The sequence below is a fragment of the Athene noctua genome, chromosome 15 (genome assembly GCF_965140245.1).
Source record: "Athene noctua chromosome 15, bAthNoc1.hap1.1, whole genome shotgun sequence".
Taxonomy (NCBI): domain Eukaryota; kingdom Metazoa; phylum Chordata; class Aves; order Strigiformes; family Strigidae; genus Athene; species Athene noctua.
This window is the reverse complement of record NC_134051.1, coordinates 11,695,353-11,715,456: the sequence shown is the minus strand read 5'-3', so window position 1 is coordinate 11,715,456 and position 20,104 is coordinate 11,695,353. Positions and strand designations below refer to the sequence as shown.

At 37.2% G+C, this 20,104-nt stretch overlaps 1 protein-coding gene across 1 annotated transcript in view; it reads right to left on the bottom strand.

Annotated features, from left to right (window-relative positions):
• Nucleotides 1-20,104, bottom strand: part of DNAH3 (dynein axonemal heavy chain 3) — a 64,083-nt gene that overhangs the window by 20,655 nt on the left and 23,324 nt on the right. Inside the window, exons 22-43 of the mRNA XM_074919647.1 lie at nucleotides 19,891-20,070; nucleotides 18,598-18,734; nucleotides 17,700-17,901; nucleotides 16,673-16,765; nucleotides 16,260-16,370; nucleotides 13,863-13,977; nucleotides 13,270-13,468; nucleotides 11,782-11,890; nucleotides 11,397-11,510; nucleotides 10,086-10,262; nucleotides 9,294-9,385; nucleotides 8,673-8,892; nucleotides 7,704-7,838; nucleotides 6,338-6,449; nucleotides 5,576-5,817; nucleotides 4,883-4,983; nucleotides 4,699-4,804; nucleotides 4,043-4,172; nucleotides 3,312-3,548; nucleotides 2,825-2,928; nucleotides 1,551-1,845; nucleotides 922-1,101 (exon numbers count right to left, since the gene is read on the bottom strand). Coding sequence (XP_074775748.1) covers nucleotides 922-1,101; nucleotides 1,551-1,845; nucleotides 2,825-2,928; nucleotides 3,312-3,548; nucleotides 4,043-4,172; nucleotides 4,699-4,804; nucleotides 4,883-4,983; nucleotides 5,576-5,817; nucleotides 6,338-6,449; nucleotides 7,704-7,838; nucleotides 8,673-8,892; nucleotides 9,294-9,385; nucleotides 10,086-10,262; nucleotides 11,397-11,510; nucleotides 11,782-11,890; nucleotides 13,270-13,468; nucleotides 13,863-13,977; nucleotides 16,260-16,370; nucleotides 16,673-16,765; nucleotides 17,700-17,901; nucleotides 18,598-18,734; nucleotides 19,891-20,070 — 3,391 coding nt within the window. The remainder of the gene's footprint in view (nucleotides 1-921; nucleotides 1,102-1,550; nucleotides 1,846-2,824; nucleotides 2,929-3,311; nucleotides 3,549-4,042; nucleotides 4,173-4,698; nucleotides 4,805-4,882; nucleotides 4,984-5,575; nucleotides 5,818-6,337; nucleotides 6,450-7,703; nucleotides 7,839-8,672; nucleotides 8,893-9,293; nucleotides 9,386-10,085; nucleotides 10,263-11,396; nucleotides 11,511-11,781; nucleotides 11,891-13,269; nucleotides 13,469-13,862; nucleotides 13,978-16,259; nucleotides 16,371-16,672; nucleotides 16,766-17,699; nucleotides 17,902-18,597; nucleotides 18,735-19,890; nucleotides 20,071-20,104) is intronic.

The following is a 20,104-nucleotide window of genomic DNA, read 5'->3' as shown; positions in this document are numbered from 1 at the left end:
GGATTGACTGTCACTCGAAAAACAACATTTGAATCTGGCTCCAGCTCCATGATTTTGTTTCTGGCAAGTTTCTGCCACAGCAGTGATGTAAAAGAAATATAAACTGGTTTATATCAGTATTTTACTTAGAATAACTTTTTACTATGAAAACACGAATCTCCATTACAAGACCACGATTACCCAAATTTAAATTTCACCTCACATTAGCCCTGTTGATTGTGATATGACACAGTAAAACTTTACAAAAGAAAAGTATCTTGTTATCAGCTTTCACCTGAAAAAATTTGGTCTATACAGTAGTAAATTTCAGAAATTTAGCCGTATCAGAATAGATTTTTTAATAAAGCCTCCTCAGAGCACATACAGTTATGTCTGTATTAGAGTGTTTATTTGAAGCAAAGTAGCATAAATTGCCTTATAACGGTGTAGCTGTAGCTACATTATGGCTTTTACTGACATAACTTTTTCATTAGAAAATATAACCTCCCTTATGGTGATATGACAAGAATCATGGACTTGCAGGCAACATGCTTGTAAGTAAATGCAGGCAGCCTATCTTACCAGCAGGAAATACAGAAGAGAACTGCCAGAAAGACTTGGTAAGAAGATGTATTCCCTCCTTTTTCCAGAGAATAGAAAATGGAAAACATCTCTAATTTTAGAATTATTTTCATTATTCATAGTTTAATCAACATTAAAAACATTTTTTCTAATATTGATTAAACTCCCACTGGAAAAGTTACAGATTTGACCTTAAGCATACAGACTTCGGTCTGGAATAACCCAGTCAGTAAACGTATCTGTAGGTTTACAAGTAAAGGATAAATGTAGAATTTGGTAGAATTTGTCTTCACAAAACTGAACTTGCCTCTTACCTTCAGTCAATTAGATAACTACTTGTCATAGTATTATATTGCCTACCTGTAATATCATTCCTGCCTCCCCCAGGTGGACCCATCGCTGAAACAAGCAGTACATCTATGATATTAATCTTGGATGTATCTTTCTTGTCATACCAGTGACCATGATCAATCCATTGTCTGAGAAGCTCAATAGGTGGCTGGGCTCCGTACACTTCCTTTGCAGGCATATTTAGGTCATCTATGGAAAACACAGACATTGAATAAACAAACCTCAGCATTTAGAAATTATAGTTTTCTCTCAAAGCTAGGAAGAAAATATAACTGAACTGGAAGTAGAAAAAGGTTATGTCTTGTTATTCTTGCTTCCCATTAAACTAACCAGAATCATGGTTAAGTATAAATAAAGTATAATTAAATTATACTTCATAGGCATAGTTAGAGATGATGTGTGGTTGATGATTTTATTTTATTTCACGTCACACTGCAACACGGTGAACTATTCTGAAGACAACCATCACTTAAACAGTTAGAAACCTTTCAGCAGGGGGCAGTGCTAATCCTTGTCTGGGTACCTGAAAAAAGCCAAAGAGCACTGAAGCAATCCAAAATTACTGGTCTCAGTGAATCACTTCCTTTGCCTAAAGCCAGAATTAAAATGATATAAAAACCCTGAAAAAATTATCTTACCCACAAATATTACAGCTTTTTTCCCCGAAGGAGGTCCAAATAATCCTTTTCTTCTTCTGTCCAACTTGGACATAATAATATCCTGAGTTTGGTTAGCAGAGGTTCTTGCAGAGAAGTTGATGAAGTTTGGGATGTATTTTTCCCTTGGAAGTTGTAATAGGAAATTGTTTGTTATAGCTGATTTTCCAGTGCCAGTGGGACCCACAAATAGCAAAGGGACATTATGCTCCACATATGTTTTAAGAAAAAACGTTTGTCTGGCAGTTTCCATTGTTGGAATGATCAGCTCAGATACCTATACACAGAACAGTAAAACAGCACATGAAAATCAAACATCCAATACCTTAATCAACATGAATATTTGCAAGCAACTACAGGAAGCCTGTAGTGCAAATGCATTTTTTAAAAACTCTCTTCTCTGAAAACTTAGGCTGTAATAAGGTTCAGTAGATAGTATGACCCCAATTCTTGTTCAGTGTTTATACAGTAAATAGCACAACTAGTATTATCTGTATTATGATTCAGAGAGGCTATATAAAACCCAGGAGAACTGCCCAGTTAAGTATGACTTAATTCTGTTCCCTCCTGTGCAAAAAGAAAGGAACAGTGCTATGGATTTTTTTTTCTTCCTTGTCTTCCACTTATCATTAGCAGCTGTGCACCAGATATCAAGAAAAGACTTTAGACAGCAGAATGAAATGTAATCTCACATTTCTCATGTACTTAATAGACAAGACCGTTGCAACTACAGTGGAATGAAAAGCTGAACAAACACCACCTAAGTTATCTTGACATTTCATTTGCAGAACAGGTACTTTTTGCAGATGTCTGTTGTGCTATGTGAGTAACCATGGAGGGGATCCATGACCCTCAGTACTGTTCACCATATCCCAAAGAAGTAGTAAGTCTCTTCACTTGCTTTCTCTGACCACAGAAAACAAAAATGAAGGAATGGAAACTTAGGCTTTGTCTTTTTTCTACCATGATTTCCCCAACATCAGATGCTATTACAAAGACAAAAGCAGAACAAAAAATTTTAACCACCAGCCAACCTCAGGGCTCCATGCTCACCTGCAGTGCTAAACTTTCAGTATTGATGGTACCAGAATTAAGACATAAACATGAAAAGGAGCCTACAGAGATTAATCAAATGTTGCCAGTCAAACATTGAACAGCCTGATATAATAAAAGCTGCTAGCTAAGGCAGTCAATTTATACCTCTAAATCATGTAGTCAAATAATTATTTTCTAAAATGAAAGATATCAATGTGAACCTTAGCCCCTGGAGAGAGAACTTGCTCTTCCTTTGTGATGTACTCCGTCCACATGTTCCATTGTCCTCTGCCATGCTTGTAAAAATAGAAGTCATAAACAGTCCCTGTTAATTGAAAAATACAACATAGAAAAACAGTGTGATTAAAGAATAAAAATAAACTTCAATCATTTTAGTGTGAGATGTCCAACACTGTGAGATAATGAAGGCTTTCTAATACATAAGATCCCCCTCCCACCCCCACTGCCATTACCATCACAAAATTATTTCAGGTCAGATTCAGCTACATTGTTTGAGTACAACATGAGGCATATGCTGCTCCTGGTTAAAAGAGGCAGGAAAGAGCATCCAACTGTGCAGCCCAAGGCTTGGCAGATGGTGGCTCTGCCACAGACTTAACATCTGCCAGGCACTCTGTTCTCCCCTACAGTGCTGAGTTTTCTTACTGCTTTATAAAAGGCCAGGCAAGTACAGTTATGATGAAGCACCTTTTTCTGGGAAGATATTGTTTCCAGTAAGCTTCACACTTTTAGGGCGTGGGTTTTCATCATTCATTCCCATTAACAAGTTGCGGTAAAACAAATCAAATTTCTTTCTGCTGTCTGCATCGATGATCCCACCAATTGTCCAAACCAAAGCAAAAAGGAAAATCCCCTGCAGCCACAACATGATATGCTGACTAGACATGCTTTCTTCCTCCTCTTCCTTGGATTGTTTTACTTCATCTAAAACACATATTTTGCATTTTAGTTAAATGCCAGTAATAACCATAAATCCCAATTCCAAATGCATTTTTGCAAAAAGTATTCTGAGACAAATTTAGAGCATTGTCTTCAGTGGAACAAAGCCAATCTACAGAGTGAGGATCTTGTCTGTGTAAAATACTGTTTACAAATAAAACTAAATGAGAAGAAAAAATATTTACAAAGGATCCTAATTCTTTTCTTCCAATGGCAGCAAACAGCAAGCAGAAATATGGAATACACTCACAAGATCATGTTGAGTTTTGTAATGACAACAGTGTCCAAATGTGAAAGGTCTGTATGCTAGTCAAAGCACATTAATACTGGTCAGTGAGAAAGGACTTGTGTCGTATGATCTCAACAGTAAAGGAATTCCTTTGGTATTTCCTTGCATGTGATAACATGCATCATGTTATGAGACACAGCAGGAAAAAAAGAAAAAATTAAATAAAAAGAGTAAGGCTTAGTGTACTTACCAAGCAGACAAGTGAAGAGTTTCATCAAGCTATAACTCAGATGGATAGGGGATGTTTGTACAATGGCTTTGCAGTGAAGGTGAATAAACTCTAAACAAGGCTGGACTAGCCACATAAACATGTCATTGACCTGCCAGGGGAAAAGGAAATGGCTTTAAAACAATGCAGGAGTTGCCGTATTTCTCACTGTCCCCCAATTCTCTCTCAATAAAACATAGGGCATCAGAAATTCTCCAAGTTGGTAGATGGAAGATCGGGAAAGGACCTGTATGAGGCAGTACTTAAGTGATCCCTTAAGTCACACCACCATTATCTGATAGTGAACATAAGTTGCTTCTGCCATGGAGCATTTCTCAAGCTAAACTCTAGATGTCCTAGACAGAAGAAGGATGAGTTCAAAACATTTTAAGTCTTGAGTATTTCCCACATTCAATTTCTAGTACTCACGGCATCTCAGCTCTCATGCACTTTCCTTGCAACAACATCTAACATCCATCACTATAAACTAATGTACAACAGCCTCAAGGAGATCTGGGACCCTCTAAATCATGAAAGTACTTCAAAAAGTCTGATTTTGCATGCCTGCCTTCAAATTGTGATCACCTTAAAGTTAATCTTCTAAATTAGACTGATGTAAAAAAAGTCAAGTCTCGCACCAGCTCTCGGTGTTCTTCCTGCAGATTTGGAGGCAGTGTTTTCATGTAGGAATCCTTCAGTGGCTTCCATCCTAACTGTTGTGGGTCCATATAGATCATACCACACCTGGCAAAAACAAACAACTATGGTACAGAAACAGATGTGCAAGGTGGGATAGTTCAAGTTTGAATGCTCTCACATTACCTGCTGACTGTTGCTGGAGATGCCTCCTCTAAGTCTGCTGCCTCAAAGATTAAACTCATTTTTGAATTCATCTGAATTATTTCACCACTCATTAAGCATAGCTAGAAGAAAAACATCACGTAAACATGATCTAGTCGTGTCAGTGCTGATCAAAGCAATGCCTGTCATAAAATCACTGAACAGTCTACTTAGTGTCACTCCTCATTCACTCATTCGTGTGCTCATAACACATATTTCCTGACCTCATCTCAACTTTTCCACATGTTACTGTAATGACTTGCAATGACACAGAGAACAATGCTCCTCTATCTTTAAATAACTCTTCAAGCAAAAGCAGTTATGACCTGCAGCAGGTTTTTTTTCAGTTGATTGGTTCACTAAGTAATTTAAGCAAGTTCAGTTTTCAGTTACAGAACTGAGTTTATGTATTTCAGTTTCCTAAAAGGGTCAATAAAAAAGCCTCAGCGAGCAACCTCCTTTGAATGCAGTAGGAGCAAGACAGGGCTTCTAGGGAGAAGTAACAATATCATCTACTAAACCAACTCATATAATTGGTGGAAAAAGCAATGCTTTTAAGCACACCAGCTTTTCCTGAGTCTCACACCTCCTTTGACTACCACGGTAACAATATTGCTACTACTAAAATAAAGTATGTTTATTCAAGGACAAGGTAACTGACAAAAATTAGGCTACCTTTTTATTATCATCCAGCACAGTGTTCATGTTCTCTATCCAAACTGCATCCACTGGGCCATCAAAAATAATCCACTTCCGACCATCTGTTGTAGAAGATGCTTGTTCCCTGAAGGCATTTGCAAGAACTCCATCTGTCCACTCATGACTTACAGGATCAAAACTTCCATACAACTGTCCCATAGTAATTGCTTTGGGATTAATAACTTTGTATTCAACAGCAAATTCAGCCATGGATTTTTCTGTGTAAAAAACAAATAGATGAGCTTGAGAATTTGATAGGTTAGTTTCATTCAACAACTGAAGTACAAAACAATGAGATTCCTGAGGATCCTACTTTAGCTGCCCAAGGCAAAAAAAACCCCAGACATTGGGCAGCTAGGTAGCAGTAAATAAGAACTTCCGTTACTTGTACAAGGAAAGTACAAAGTCCTATGTTGCAATAGCACATGAAAGAAAAGCAGAGCAAAATAGGTTTTATATGTTTATGATGGCTACTTAAAATCTCTATATCAGAGCTAGTTTCTTCTAGAGTATTATGCACAAATATAATGCTCAACAAAATTTGTAAAAGCATAAATATATTAGTATGTCTTACTACTCCAGTAAATGCAGACAAAAATAGTTTAATGAGTAGAAACCTTCCAGTTAAGAAAGCAGAGTATAGGACAGTTAACAACCTGGGCATATCTCTGCATAGGAAAAACAGTAGTCATAGAATTATCTTAATTTCATGAGAATCTTGTGGCTGAACAATGTTACCTGTGCACAAATCACCAAGGGCTCCAGCTAGCACCTTGTACGCACAGGTCTTCCCACTCAAAGCATCTCCAACAATCATAAAACCATGGCGCACCAGCATCATTTCATATATCTGTATCAGTGACAAGAGACTGATTCTTTAACATAGCACAAAAGCAAGTTATCAAACTAGAGGTATCTCTCTTACACTCAGGTGCAACAGGACAAAATATTAACCAAATACCTGCACTCTATTAAGGGTGACTGAACCGTTAACCCAAATCAGAAGGCAGTCATATTATTATGGCAGTTCTCACTGATATAATTTAATAAGTCATTGCCCCCAGATATCCTCCCTTTCTCCTTGATAAATGTCATCCCTCAGCTGTAACAGCATCACTGTACAGGGTGTGAGTGCACTAACCAGACACTGCAGATCACAGACCACTGTAAAAGCCTAAACTGAAATCAACGGCTACCAGTGAAGCTAACCCAAAGGTACTGAAACTACAGTTCTGAGGATCTGTTATACGACTGGTCCTTTGGACTGCAAGGGTGGTAACTTCTTCAATTATCCCATAGATCTTGCCAGAACTCAAGTCAAAGCCCTCAAACAGAATACTGTCAAGTAGACCTGTAAGAAGCCCTAAGAAGGTTATTTTTTTTTTAATCTCAGGTTAAGGCTGATATTTTCTGGTTTATCTTACATTTCCAAACAGTTAATATTACCTCTATTTAAATGAAAAAATAAGGTATGGTTTGCAAAGCAGCATAAGCCAAGTCTGAATATAAGCCATAAAATCTGAACTGCTGTTGGAGGTGTCCCTCATGATCCTACCCTAGGCCACACATTTTTGCCCTTGCCATCACACTGTCACTAGGCTATGCTACTTACAAGAAAAAAAAAAAAAAAAAAATTCTTTAAAAGGTTAATAATACTAGTAAATGGGAGACAGTGGGAACACAGAGCTGGAAGTGAAGCATAAGCAAGGGTGAGAAATGTGACCCCTCTTAAGACTTCTCAATGAAACTGTGAGCAGAACTGGGGACAGAGCCTGACTCCCAGTCCAGAGTTCTGTTCACTAGGCTACACTGCCTCAGCTAGTAAGAGATCCAGTTTAATTTTCTATCCTGAATCATAAGATTTAAGATGTGGCTGCACATGTTAGCTCCTTCACAGGCTGGAGAAATTCTAAAATCACTATGAGCGAAGTAGGCTTTAACTCCATGACTTTTACTCAGTGAAAACATGCTGTTTGTAATATTCTATTAATTGATCACAGAAACTATTAGCTATTAATTCATGACACAGACAGTTTGTGTCAGACAGAAGGATGTTTCTGCTCTCACACTTTTCTTCCCCAGAGGTAAGTACGTAAAAATAAACCTGAATAATTTTTCCAGTGAACCATGGAAGTGGTTGAAGATCCATTTTTTCTATATTTTCAGTTAGTGCCTGGACAAACAGATCATAGTCAGGTGTAGGAAGAACCACTCCAGGAAACAGGTCAGATATGATGCCCTGTTAAGGAAAGACAGAATAGAACAGTATTTAAACACAGATTACAAAAAGGGAAAATTCTCAAAGCATAAAAATCTACAAGTAAAACAATATTAATACAGTTAACAAGATCTTAGAAGGAAATGTCCTTAGCTGGACAAAACTAACTTCTAGGCAAACTGTAGTTATGATTTTCTCATGCATATTCTGTATGCATGAGACAGAAACGAGTGCCTGAACTTTTCATACACACACCAATATTGTAAAAGGAAGCTTAACCTTCTGCAAATTTTCCACAAAAAGTGTTACAGGAAAGGATATGAAAGTGGTTGAAAGAATTTCAGTGGTTAAATAGAAAGGTATGTGTTCTGAAATTTCAGAGCAATGATTCTGTGTGTGCTCATACCCTAGCTTTTAGGTCTTTAATACTGATTGCTCTGTAACTTAGTGTAGTCTTCTATGAAAGCAGCATGCAAACCAAAATGGCATTGTTTTCATTCTGACTTCAAATTTCTAATTGATCGTAATTGTCCACATCTCTGTTGCAGCACAAAGCCAGAATGCAAACTTCAAAGACTGGTTTCCAGGAACAAAACAGCCCAAGGTGACTTTTAGCAAGATATCTTATTAAACATTTTATAGAATAACTTAAAAAGCCACCACTGAAAGTTTGTTTTTCAAAACAATACTGATAGAATCAAAGAGTGCAACCACATCAGTGGAATGAAATAACTCTACAGTAATATGGCAGCACCTGGATCAAACTGTTCTAAATTAAGATAATGACCTGTTTCTGTAGGTTCCTCAAATGGACCTCATCATCACAGACTTAGACACACCAGCTTGATATCTTACCTGAAACAATGGCACATCCTGTGCCAAGAATTTGGCCAAGTTAACATCCAGCAAAGCCCGAAGTAACAATGCACTTTCATTTTCAGTTGGGTACTTCAGTTTTAAGTTTCCTGCTGCTGTCAGGACGGATTTAACAGCACGCATTCCATAATCATAGTGATGCTGAGATGACAGCTGCTCAGAGCACAAACGGTAAGTGGCAACAATTTTCTGGGCAAGGCTGTGGATGTTAAAATATCATATGTAGAATGAAAATATCTCACCATGCAAGGAAAATAATTTAAGTAACTATATAGAGAAAGTAACTGCAGTGATTATCGGACATATCAATTGATAAGATGGCCCAAAACACCTGGGAAGCAAAACTGTAGTTTATGCCATGCCAGAGAATGTATGTGCCACTTTGAAATTCTGTTTGCTCTTATGATACATCTTCCAAATGATCCTGTGTAGAGATGCATATCCATCAACATGAGGTAGTAAACGAGAATTGATGAAAAACTACTTTCTGGAGAAATAGAACATGAACAGTCTTCCAGAATTATATGCCTCACATATATATGACTTACAGAGGAATGAGGTATATCAGACACAATTGTGGGAAAATTCAGCATGGCTTACCTCCGAGAGTCCAAAAATCCCATTGAATAAAGTGAAATTTCTCCAATCAAAGCATAATCTGGAACCATCATGGCAACTGCTCGGAACAGTGCCTGTAAGAAAAAAAGTAAGATAGAAACTTGGATTATGGAGTATGGTAAACTTGCTCTTGTTTTGTAAAAATAGTAACTCTCCATGAATTCATGAACTGATATACTCTGTATTCCATTTTAATGACTTTAGGAATCATCTGAAGTCTATAAGATTGAGTTAGAATTGTTACTGGAACTGTGATCCAGTAAGTTCAATAGGTCTGTGCTAAGGAACAAGCATTGAGAGTCACAATCCTAAAGAACTATTAATAGAGGAAAAGGGAGGTGTCATTCACCTCACTTTCATAATAGACAAACTAGCACATGATGTGGGTAACGTCTTGTAAAAGGTCATGCAAAAAATTGTGGCAAAGCTAGGAAAAAAATCAGTATCTCTGCAGTGTCTCAACAACTTTCAAAATCATAATAAATTTAAATTGGGATTTGGATAGCCAAGCTATTGTAAACCAGGAGAGTTTACACTTAGTTTACACTTAGAGCACAGTTAAAGCTGTGAACTGGTATCAGTATGGTTAGACTGACACTTTTTATCTGTGCATTTTGTATAACCCTAAAGACTATTAAATCTTAGCAAAAAGCCCAGCAGAATACACTTCCATGGGTTATCTGTGTGTTATTTGATTGCTGCCTTCCTTTTCTTACAATAGACCAAAAGTTGCAAATTCTGTTTAATTTCTACAACTCAGGATTTCAGATTTACCTTCAGATTATCAGGCAGCTCTGCCCGTCCAGCATACCCAGGATTCATCGTGATAAAGACAGCACAGGCAGGATTAAGAGAGATCTCTGACCCTTCGAAGATGAATGTTTTGAGTTTGCGAATAATAGCTTGCTGTATGCTAAGTATTTGCTGGGCAACTACAGATAATACTTCAACCTAATACAGACAGAACAGATTGGAAAACATAAGACACTTGGAGACAATATAAAATTGTTTTATTTATATATTTTGATGGCTGTATTTTCATTTCCAGGTGAAAATCACTCTGTGTCTGATAACTGAGCCTAAATATTAGCTGTCTATTGAAGCAATTCCCTGGAAGTTAGTGCTACCATTCCCTGTTCAACTCATGTAGACAGATCAACAGAAGCTTCTAAAAGCTTCCATTGGGAAATACCATCTGCCTGAATGTAGACGTCTGAATTGGGTAGACAGGAACTCCCTCTAGAGGCCTCCAAAAGCACTTTCACCTCAGACGACATAAAGAATTTAGGCTCTTCAGAAAAACTGATTGACTCAATGTCCCAAATTAAGGGTAAATGTAAAGAAAGGGTAAGGCTGCCTAGCACCAATCCTCAATACTTTAAAGGATCAAGGTAACAGAATACTGGAAAATTAGAATGCTAACACTTGAATTCATTTTAAAAAAAAAGTTACAGCAGACAAATGGAGAAAGTAAGGTGTTAGGGACACTAAAACATACAAATTAGAACTTCATGGAATTTTCACATTTACTAATATTTATTTAAACCTAACTCCATCAAAATAACAATAAAACATATCCAAAGTCATTAGTGACCAAATTAAAAGAACAAAAGCAACAAAAAATCAGAGTAAGACCAAGGAGGGGATGAGATGTGTCTGGTTACACAGCTAGTTAACCAGGTTATTCAATTAGTGACGCTCAGCTAATCATCACAGGAATCCCTCCATCGGGATCTGTCTGTCTTGTGCTGAACATAGATAAATGCAGAGCCACAGCTGTAGCTTCATTTCTCAAGAAGGACGGTGCTTTCCTAACAAGTAAGTGTCATATACAAAAGAGGAAATTGCCCAGGAATAATTTTTTCACCTAAAATAATCCAGAACACGAGACTTCTGTGACACAGCACAGGTAGGCCTGTGCTCCTGCAGCAGACAGCTGAGTACCTATTTCTGTGTCAGTGATTATCAAAACAAAGAACCTATACTGCAAAAGTAGAAAATTGGCAATAATGCCATCATGTCTAAATCTAAAACTTCTTCTGTCTTAAATTAAAGCTTTATCATTTGTCTGAATTAAAACATTACCTCTATTCTGTTGAACTCATCAAAGCAGGACCATGCACCAGATTGTGCCAGTCCCTTAAAGAACTTGCCCATTGCCTTGTGATCAAGCCCATCGGAGCAATTAAAGACCACACACTACAACAAAAACACACAGAGAACACCTCTCAATATTAACACAAAGTCCTCTATGAAATACTTAGCATCTAAAATGGAAAGGGATTATTACTCCTAATTTTGGATTACAATACTAGGATGCCACATAGTCCTAAACATGTGCTTCTTACCAACTATTTCTGGGAATAAAGACTAGGTACAGAACAAGCAATACTTGCTTAAGAGTGGCATTTCGAGAAATATCTACATATCCAAACAACAATGCAAAGAAAAGAAGTTTGTATTTTGGTACCTGTTTAGCTAGTGCTTTTGCTAGATCTTTTGTTGTTTCTGTTTTGCCAGTCCCAGCAGGTCCTTCTGGAGCACCTCCAAGATTTAATTTCAAGGCACTCATTAATGTCCTATATAAACAAGAACACAGGCATTAGAAATAGTAATCTTTAATGGCAGGTTGTTTCTGAAGGGACGGGTAAGTATTTTCCTATACAGGTTCCACTGGAAACAATTTACTTGTTCCCTACTGACTTTGCAACTCACTCTAAAAAAACTAGTATTGTCACATAACTGATTCCCAATTCTGGAAGCTCATATTCACTCACTTGGCCTACAAGGAATGTCAAGACTTTTTATTACATGCATCCACTCTGTATATCCTCAGTTACACAAGCAAATGCACAGTGTCATAAACAAAATGGCAGAGTTCACAAAAACACGTATTTCCATCAAGTGAATTCTTCATGACAAGAACTTGAAGCTGACTTTATAAATTAAGTCAGTCTTTAGAAATGGCTGAGAAAGCACAAAGGTTATTTCATAAACCTGAAAATCACATTGCTTTCCAAGTGATTTTCATACTAAAAATTAGATCCCCATTAACATTGATGTGATTATTTTACAAAAGGCTCATTCAAGGGCTTTGCCACCAAAAGCAGTTGTTAAATTGTGTTGAATAGTCTGTTTGCTCATTGCTTGCACCGAAACTACATCTGGCACAGCTGACTGCATAGTCTTAGTTTAGACTGAGCTAATCCTAATGACAACAACCCAGTTTACAACTAATGCACCAGCCACGTGGCTCTTTCAACACCACTGTGAATGTCAAAAAATAAGCATCTGACAGCATAGGCATTAACAGAGGCACTTTACTACAAGTGTCTTCCACACAATAGTGAGTTCACAGCTCGGTGCTGTTTACATCCTTACCATATATTTGCCTGGAGATACTACAAAAGAAAGTTCTTTAAACCTTAGACCTAAAATTACCTGCTGAGATGACCTGTGTCTCCAGGGCTCACTAGAAGTGAAATACCAAATACCCTTGAATACTTCAACACTGGGGGATCAAGTATTTCCATTTCAACCTCTTGCAAGCAAGTGGAGGAACAGGAAGCTAACTGCATTCAAACATCTGTGAAAGGCTCTACAATTACTTCATTCATTTTACAGGCAGGCATATCGTACCTGTATGTCTTATTTCAAAGAAATTAATTGACCAGTGCTACTGTAGAGATCTTTACAGTTTCAGTACCATGAGCTGCCAGCTCTTTTCAGAAGCACATTCTTGGATACAACAGACACTATTACTCTATTGGTGTAGAAACCTATGCATTGCAAATATTCTACCATATTTGGGCAAAGAAGATATATAAGATTTACCTCCAAAACCTACAGGAAAATCTTGGCTGCTGAGGTTCCTGCTATTATTAACTATAACAGATGGAAGTAAATACAGATCAATCAAAAAAACTGAAAAGATTATTCGTAGACAATATGGCTTTACCTATAACATCGATCTGTTAGTGGGGTTATAACCAGACGTTGAGAATTGCCCAGATACTCATAACCATATTTGGCTTCTGTTGTAATCATTCGCACTATGACGTCCTTCTCTTCCCAGTAGTATCTCAGCTGAGAAATCCACTGGAAGTCATTCAGATCTGTGATTTTGTCTTCAACCAATTTTGCAACCACATCACGAGCTGCAGAGTAAGATACAGATTGTTTGAAAAATCTAAACACTTCTATGTTAGTTTAGTTAAAGCAATGTGTAAGTAAACTAACATTTACTTATAGCTATGTAAATCAACATTTAGATCAGTAGGCTGGCTTTCATGTTAGAAAGGAATCTGCATCTGTTTTGCACAGGGAATTAGATTAATTTTATCTAGATTCTACTGCCTGTTCTAAGTAGATGGGAGATGGTTGTGTTGGACTAAGCAATCTCCCTTTGCCCAAAGACACTGTACTATAACTCTGTAAAGGTTGTTTCTAGTTAGAGAAAGCATTTTAGCTGCCTCTTTAAAATAATTCACCCAAGTAACAATAGCAGCACTGTCCCAGATGTAACAAGAGTACCAGCAGCTCCACTTTTACCATGCACATCAATGACAGTAAGAGCTCCAAGTGTCAGCCGGGCTCCACTGGACAGCTTTCCTCTCACTAACTCAACGATGTCCCCAATTTGTAGATTGCTCTTCTCCAAGAAATCCTGTCACAGAAACAGAACACAGGCATTAATGCTGTAGCTAGCAGTTCCTAAGCTCCCATGGGTTCAGTCATTGGAAACAGCCCTTCCAATAAAACAGCAATGGAAATCCAGGCATGTTGGGGTAGGCAGCGGGTCTGCTGAATGCCTGGTAGAGTAGAAGGAATTTGATCTCGGCCAGATCATCCCGTACCCGTGAGAAGTCTGCATGCGGGAGAGCATACCACAGATAAGGAGCAAGGATAGTGAACATCTGCAACAAGAAACGTGAAACTGTTGAACATAGATAAGGAACTGCGTGAATCATGTTCAGAAGTAAAAACTTTAAGAAAGCTATCTAATCATGTACCGTTGCTATGGGTGTACCGTTGCTATGGGCTTAGCCAATTATGTTAGAGCTTGCAGTAGTTGTAGAAGATATAAAAAAGGATGTAAAAGAGCAATAAATGATTCCACTTCTTTTGCTTCTTAATTAATTATCAATTGTCACATGACCGTCTCAACCGCGACACAGGCACTACACAAACATTTAAAATTCTGTTTCATATACTGACATTTTATTTTACTATGAACACTTCAAAAAGCTTTATGGCCTGAAAGTAGTGTAAGCAGAAGTCGTCTCTTTCTTTCTAACAGAAATGACAAAATTCTATGAGAAAAGATGAGCAGATCTCTCTGTTGGGTAAATCTGGATTTGATTTCTTCTGTAAATTAGTAGTATATTGAAAATTAATAAAACTAATAGAAATCTAAGATTCTTCTAATTTTACTATAAACATTTTAAACTATTTTGTCATTATTAAACTAGAAAGTTTCACGAAATTAAAGATTAATGAAGTTTTCGTTAATGACTTAGACAACAGGACAGAGTGCACGCTCAGCAAGTCTGCAGACGATACCAAACTGGGAGGAGCAGTTGGTAGACCAGATGGGTGTGCTGCCATTCCAACAGACCTCAACAGGCTGGAGAAACAGGCAGACAGGAACCTCATGAAGTCCGACCAAAGGGAAAGTCCTGTATCTGGGAAGGAATAACCCCATGTGCCAGCACATGCTAGTGGCCAGTCAGCTGGAAAGCAGCTCTCAGGACAGGACCTGGATGCTGGTGGACACCAAGCCCAAGGTAAGTCATCGGTGTGCCCCTGAGGTAAAGAAGAGCAACAGCACCCTTGGCTGCATTAGGAAGAACATTCCAACAGATCAAAGGAGGTGATCCTTCCCCTCTGGTCAGTACTGCTGACACCGTATCTGGAGTGCTCTGTCAATTTTCAGCTCCCCGCTTGCAGACAAGCATGGGCCTACTGAAGTAAGTCCATTAGTAACCTGGTTAGTTGGCCCTGCTTTAAACAGGGGTTGGACTACATGGTGGACTGTAAGAGGTCCCTTATATTCTGTGATTCACTGTTCTGTGATTCCTTCTCATTTTTCTTAACCTATGGATTGTTCAGGATATTTTCTTTGAAAGTAATAGATATTTTCAGTCCTGACTGTTCTGATTGCGTATGTGGAATAAAATCTTCAACTGGTATTAAACAACACAGGCAAATTAAACCTAAGATACTGAGTAAGAATACATAAAAAAAAAAAAGTTAATATTAAAATGATTAAAATGTAGTATTTTGTGTAAAGCTTATTAAAACTTTTCTATTTTCACGCTGAAAAGCAGCCCAAACATTCTGCTGACAAAATTAATCCCCAAATAAATCCTCATCCACCTAGCTCAATTAGTATCAGACAAAAGCCCACTGAATTATTCAGAAATTATTTCCATTACTTGAGCATACATTTCCTTAGCCTCAATAAAGTGATACTTAAAACCATTGTGATGACAGAGGAACTATAAACACATAAAAAGTATCTTGTATGAAATAATAAACTTGGCTGCTGCACCTTTATTACCAGGACAATAACCAAACAAATAACTGCACTGTTCTTTAAGAAGAGATTTCTGCCTGCACGTTTCATGTTTCCCTGGGACTTCACATGTAAAGATAGGAGTTAAAATTAAAATACACAGTGTTTAACAACAGTCTATTGCTTTTTGTTTGGTACTTTTATTTACACTTGTAAATAAAGTAATACAATTTCCTTCGGTGGGATTTACACAAAGTAAATGAGAACAAGCCCCTGCTAAGACACAAGAAAAAAGGAAATAGAAAATAAAGCACGTTGCATGAGTAAATTGTAATATATTGTTGACTAAGGATCTTCTTTACTAGAAGGAGCTTTTTAATAATTAACCAGAGTTTAGTGCTTAGAAATAGAAAGGTAGAAGAAAATCTTACTGGTAAAGTTCCTTTCCTTATAGCGTCAGACACTTCTTCTGTCCAGTAAATGGATGAAACACAAATAACCACCTGTCCAGGCCACTGAAGTACCCACGTTTTTCGAGGAACCTTCAACAAAAAGATCCATGCCAGACACAGGAAGTCATATAAACACATTAGATTATGGCACTGATGACAATTACTTTCCCCAAATTTCTTTTGTCTAATTCTATCAGTGAGAATCAGCATGGAAAGCTTTAATACTTTTTCTTCAAGAAATTCAGAGTTAAAACTTCAGGCTGGTACTACTAAACAAGGAGACCTGGATTCCACTAGCTTCAAACATGTTTCCCTGGTTAATAATTTAAGCAACCTGTTCATGCACAGCTGCTTGTGAAATCTACTTTATAGTATAATTCAGGAACAATTACCTTGATATATCCTCTTATGCCATCTTGAAGAACTTGTTTTACACTGACCAGCATCATTTCTTCTACTTGCAAAAGCCATTTTTCTACCATGCCCTTCAAAAAAGGAAAACAGTTAAGAGTCCATATACATTTCCTGATTATACTCCTCTTAAAGGACAAATTATTTGAAATGTGTTAAGCTTAAATACGCTTGCTTCTAATCTGGGCATGGTACAGAGGAGGAAGAAAGGTTGAAATCCCCCAAATTCCAACAGGCAATACTGCAGTTTAACACTGTCTGAAGGCAGCTATATCAAGGTAACTCTAAAGACAATCCAGCTACAGAAACAGCTGGATATGTTTCATATAAGCATAAACAAAAAACACAGATCACAGATTGCATGGTCAGTTAAGCTTGGTCATTTTAACCCAGAGCATATTTTGTTCCTGGAGGATTAAGGGGAAAAGGGTTCACAACATGCCCCACCTTTCCTCTCTTTGTGGTTACCATACAGCAATTCAGCTCCACACCTTCACATTGAGAATAGCAGAAAAAGCTGGAACTGAGATAGTTTTCAAAACTTATAACGCTACTATTTCTAGTCAGATCCCTTTTGAACTAATACTCTGATTATTCACTACCAGCAATTCATCATCTCCCTCATCCCTCTCTGTTTCAGCCATGCTGTGCAATGTTACATACAGATGTATATAGAGAACTTAGTGTATATATATATATATTTATAGGCTGGAGGAGGAGTGTGTGTGTGTCTCTCTCTCTTATCTATTTATCTGTCTACATCTTAGAAGAAGTAGGTGCATAAAGCAGCAGAAAAGTGCCTAGAGGAATTTACCCCAAAATTGGTATGTCTTACTCCTTTTTGTAGGAAATACTCTTTGTTCTAGAATACCAGTCTGCACTCTCACTTCCTAAACACCTTTCATGATCTGATCCTAAATGTTTTAAATTTCATTCCCCCCAAAAAATACACTTTAGCCAAAGTATTAATTTAATATCATATAGTAAAAATAAAATAAAATAAAATACTTTTGCATTTGCTGGATAGATTTTATCTATGAAAGGAACAATTTCCTTCTCTGAACTGATCATGCCTATGATCTCAAGATCTTCTGTGAACTCCAGTTTAGCAATTCCTTCAAAGCATTTCTTTAAATGTGGTTGTACTCGAAGGGGATCCTTTGTTTCAGAGAGTATTTCAAGCAGCTCATCATTAGACAGGAAAAAGAATCTGTAGAAAAATACAAGTAATGAACATGCACTTTCCAATCATGAAAACTGTTGTTAATGATCTATTAATGCAAGACAGATGAAATTGGTTTTATTGTTGCTTAAGACACTAGTATAACACAGAGGAAATTATTATCTCAAACCCCTTTTCTTAAGCAATTTTTAACATTATAAAATTTATCACACCTGTTTTTTCAGAATTTCAATATAACGATGCTTATACGCAGAGGAAGAAAGAGGAGTTCTCAAACGCAAGCAGGACCAGATATTTCTATGCAGCCAATAAGTACCTTGTAAGAACACAGAATCCTGTTCCTCATAATCATATATAAGTCCTACATATCACACATCTCTGCACAACTCAAGAGGGTAGGGTAGAGACATAACTGCAAATCAGCCATGGGAAGGCAGCAAGTTCCTTCAAAAATGCTCTGGAAGTGATAGTGTCTTTCTAATCATAAATTTATGCTGTGCTAGACAGATTTTGCCTCCCCACATCTGCCTGACCCTGGCATTGCAAATTTAACTGGAGCTGAGGAAAATGAATGATGTCTGGAGCAAGGAACAGGTTTTCATTTTTTGTTGCATGTGACTGTGTCCGACACATTTATAAAATGAGACTTTTCAGTTCAGTAGAAATGATTTGAAAGTGCTTATGGTTTTCTGTCTCTAACTTAGGCCCATTTAATTAATTTACCGTGGGAAAAATAATCTTTTCTTCTCCAAGTAAGTATTCAACCCCTTTTGAATGTCTTCTAAGAGAGTATTTGCTTCCTGAAGTCTTTCTAACATCATGGGTTGTTCAGTTGCTGCAAGCACCTTTGTGTCTTTCACCTTTGTAAAAACAAATACAGAGGAGAAACTGTAAAAGTTGCAATAGGTTTGCACATTAAAATTGTTATCATCAATCACATATGTTGCAGGAGGCTAAAAAGCTATATATTCTTCTCTGTAGTGCGCCTCCATGTTATTAAATATCTCTGCATTATCTGATAGTTTTCCTTTTCAGACTGTCAGTTTTACCAATTTGAACTTTACAATAATGCAACATGGAAATATCCACAGGAATTAAAATCTTTGGCACTTGCTCCTGTGTCTTGAGCTTGCTACATCTTTTTTCCATTCACAAATAAGTTCTGTCAAACAGACCGATGGTACATGACAATTATTCTCTCTTCTTGCCATCTAGGTCGCATTTTTTCTTTCTGATAGCACACCTCGTCACTTCAAAAGATACACTTATTTCAGAATAGGCTTCATCATTCACAGTCTGAGCTGTTAGACAGGTCTCAACTTCTATTTAGTTATACTGATTATTTCAACACCTTTATCACACAATCACATACTCCCAGTGTTTTTGACGAACATCTCAGCTCACACTACCACTAAGTATCTGGTCTCTTACCCAACTTCTTCGTTACAGGGAACTGAACAGGATACCCAATTGCACTTACTATCCCCATTATCTCATACTGACACACTACCATCTCAGCACGTATTCGCCAAAGTTCTGAATAATCATGCAACCACATATTAGAGAACAATCATATGCAAAAAAAATCCATTTAGTTATTCTGTGTACAACTTAAAGGCCTAATGCAAAATCTAACTATCCAAAAAAGACTTTGTACAGATTGTCAGTGAACTCTGAAGCAGATCCTGAAAACACAAATCATTTATCCTTCTACCTAATTCTGATCATTTAACCATACAAAAGCCAGAAAATTTAGAATTAAAATGTTAACTGAGCTTTAATTCATCCTGCAATACCCAGCCTTTATAGAAATCTCAAGCAATAATGATATAATCTATCACTTCTACAGCAAGACTAGATTTTGGTGGGCTTTAGTAAAGAATTTTCCACTCTGTATTCTTCCTTCTTGTGACTTAAATACAAGTATTTAAGTCCAGAAAAGCTCTTATATCTTCATGATAGTAATAATCATGTTACCAGATGTGCAGAAAAATACACGATTTTGCAAGCACTTACCACTTGTGCCATTATGTCCTTCCAGTATGAATCCACAACCCCAAACTTTCTGCCCTCTTCAGGCATTTGAGCTATAATGTCTTCTGAACTAAAAATTGGTTCCAAATACAACCATGTTGCCTGACATTTCAACCAGCTATCTAGAATATCTTGCATTAAACATAGCTTATCTTTCCAAGCCTGTAATGAAAATATTTAATATTTAAGCAAAACC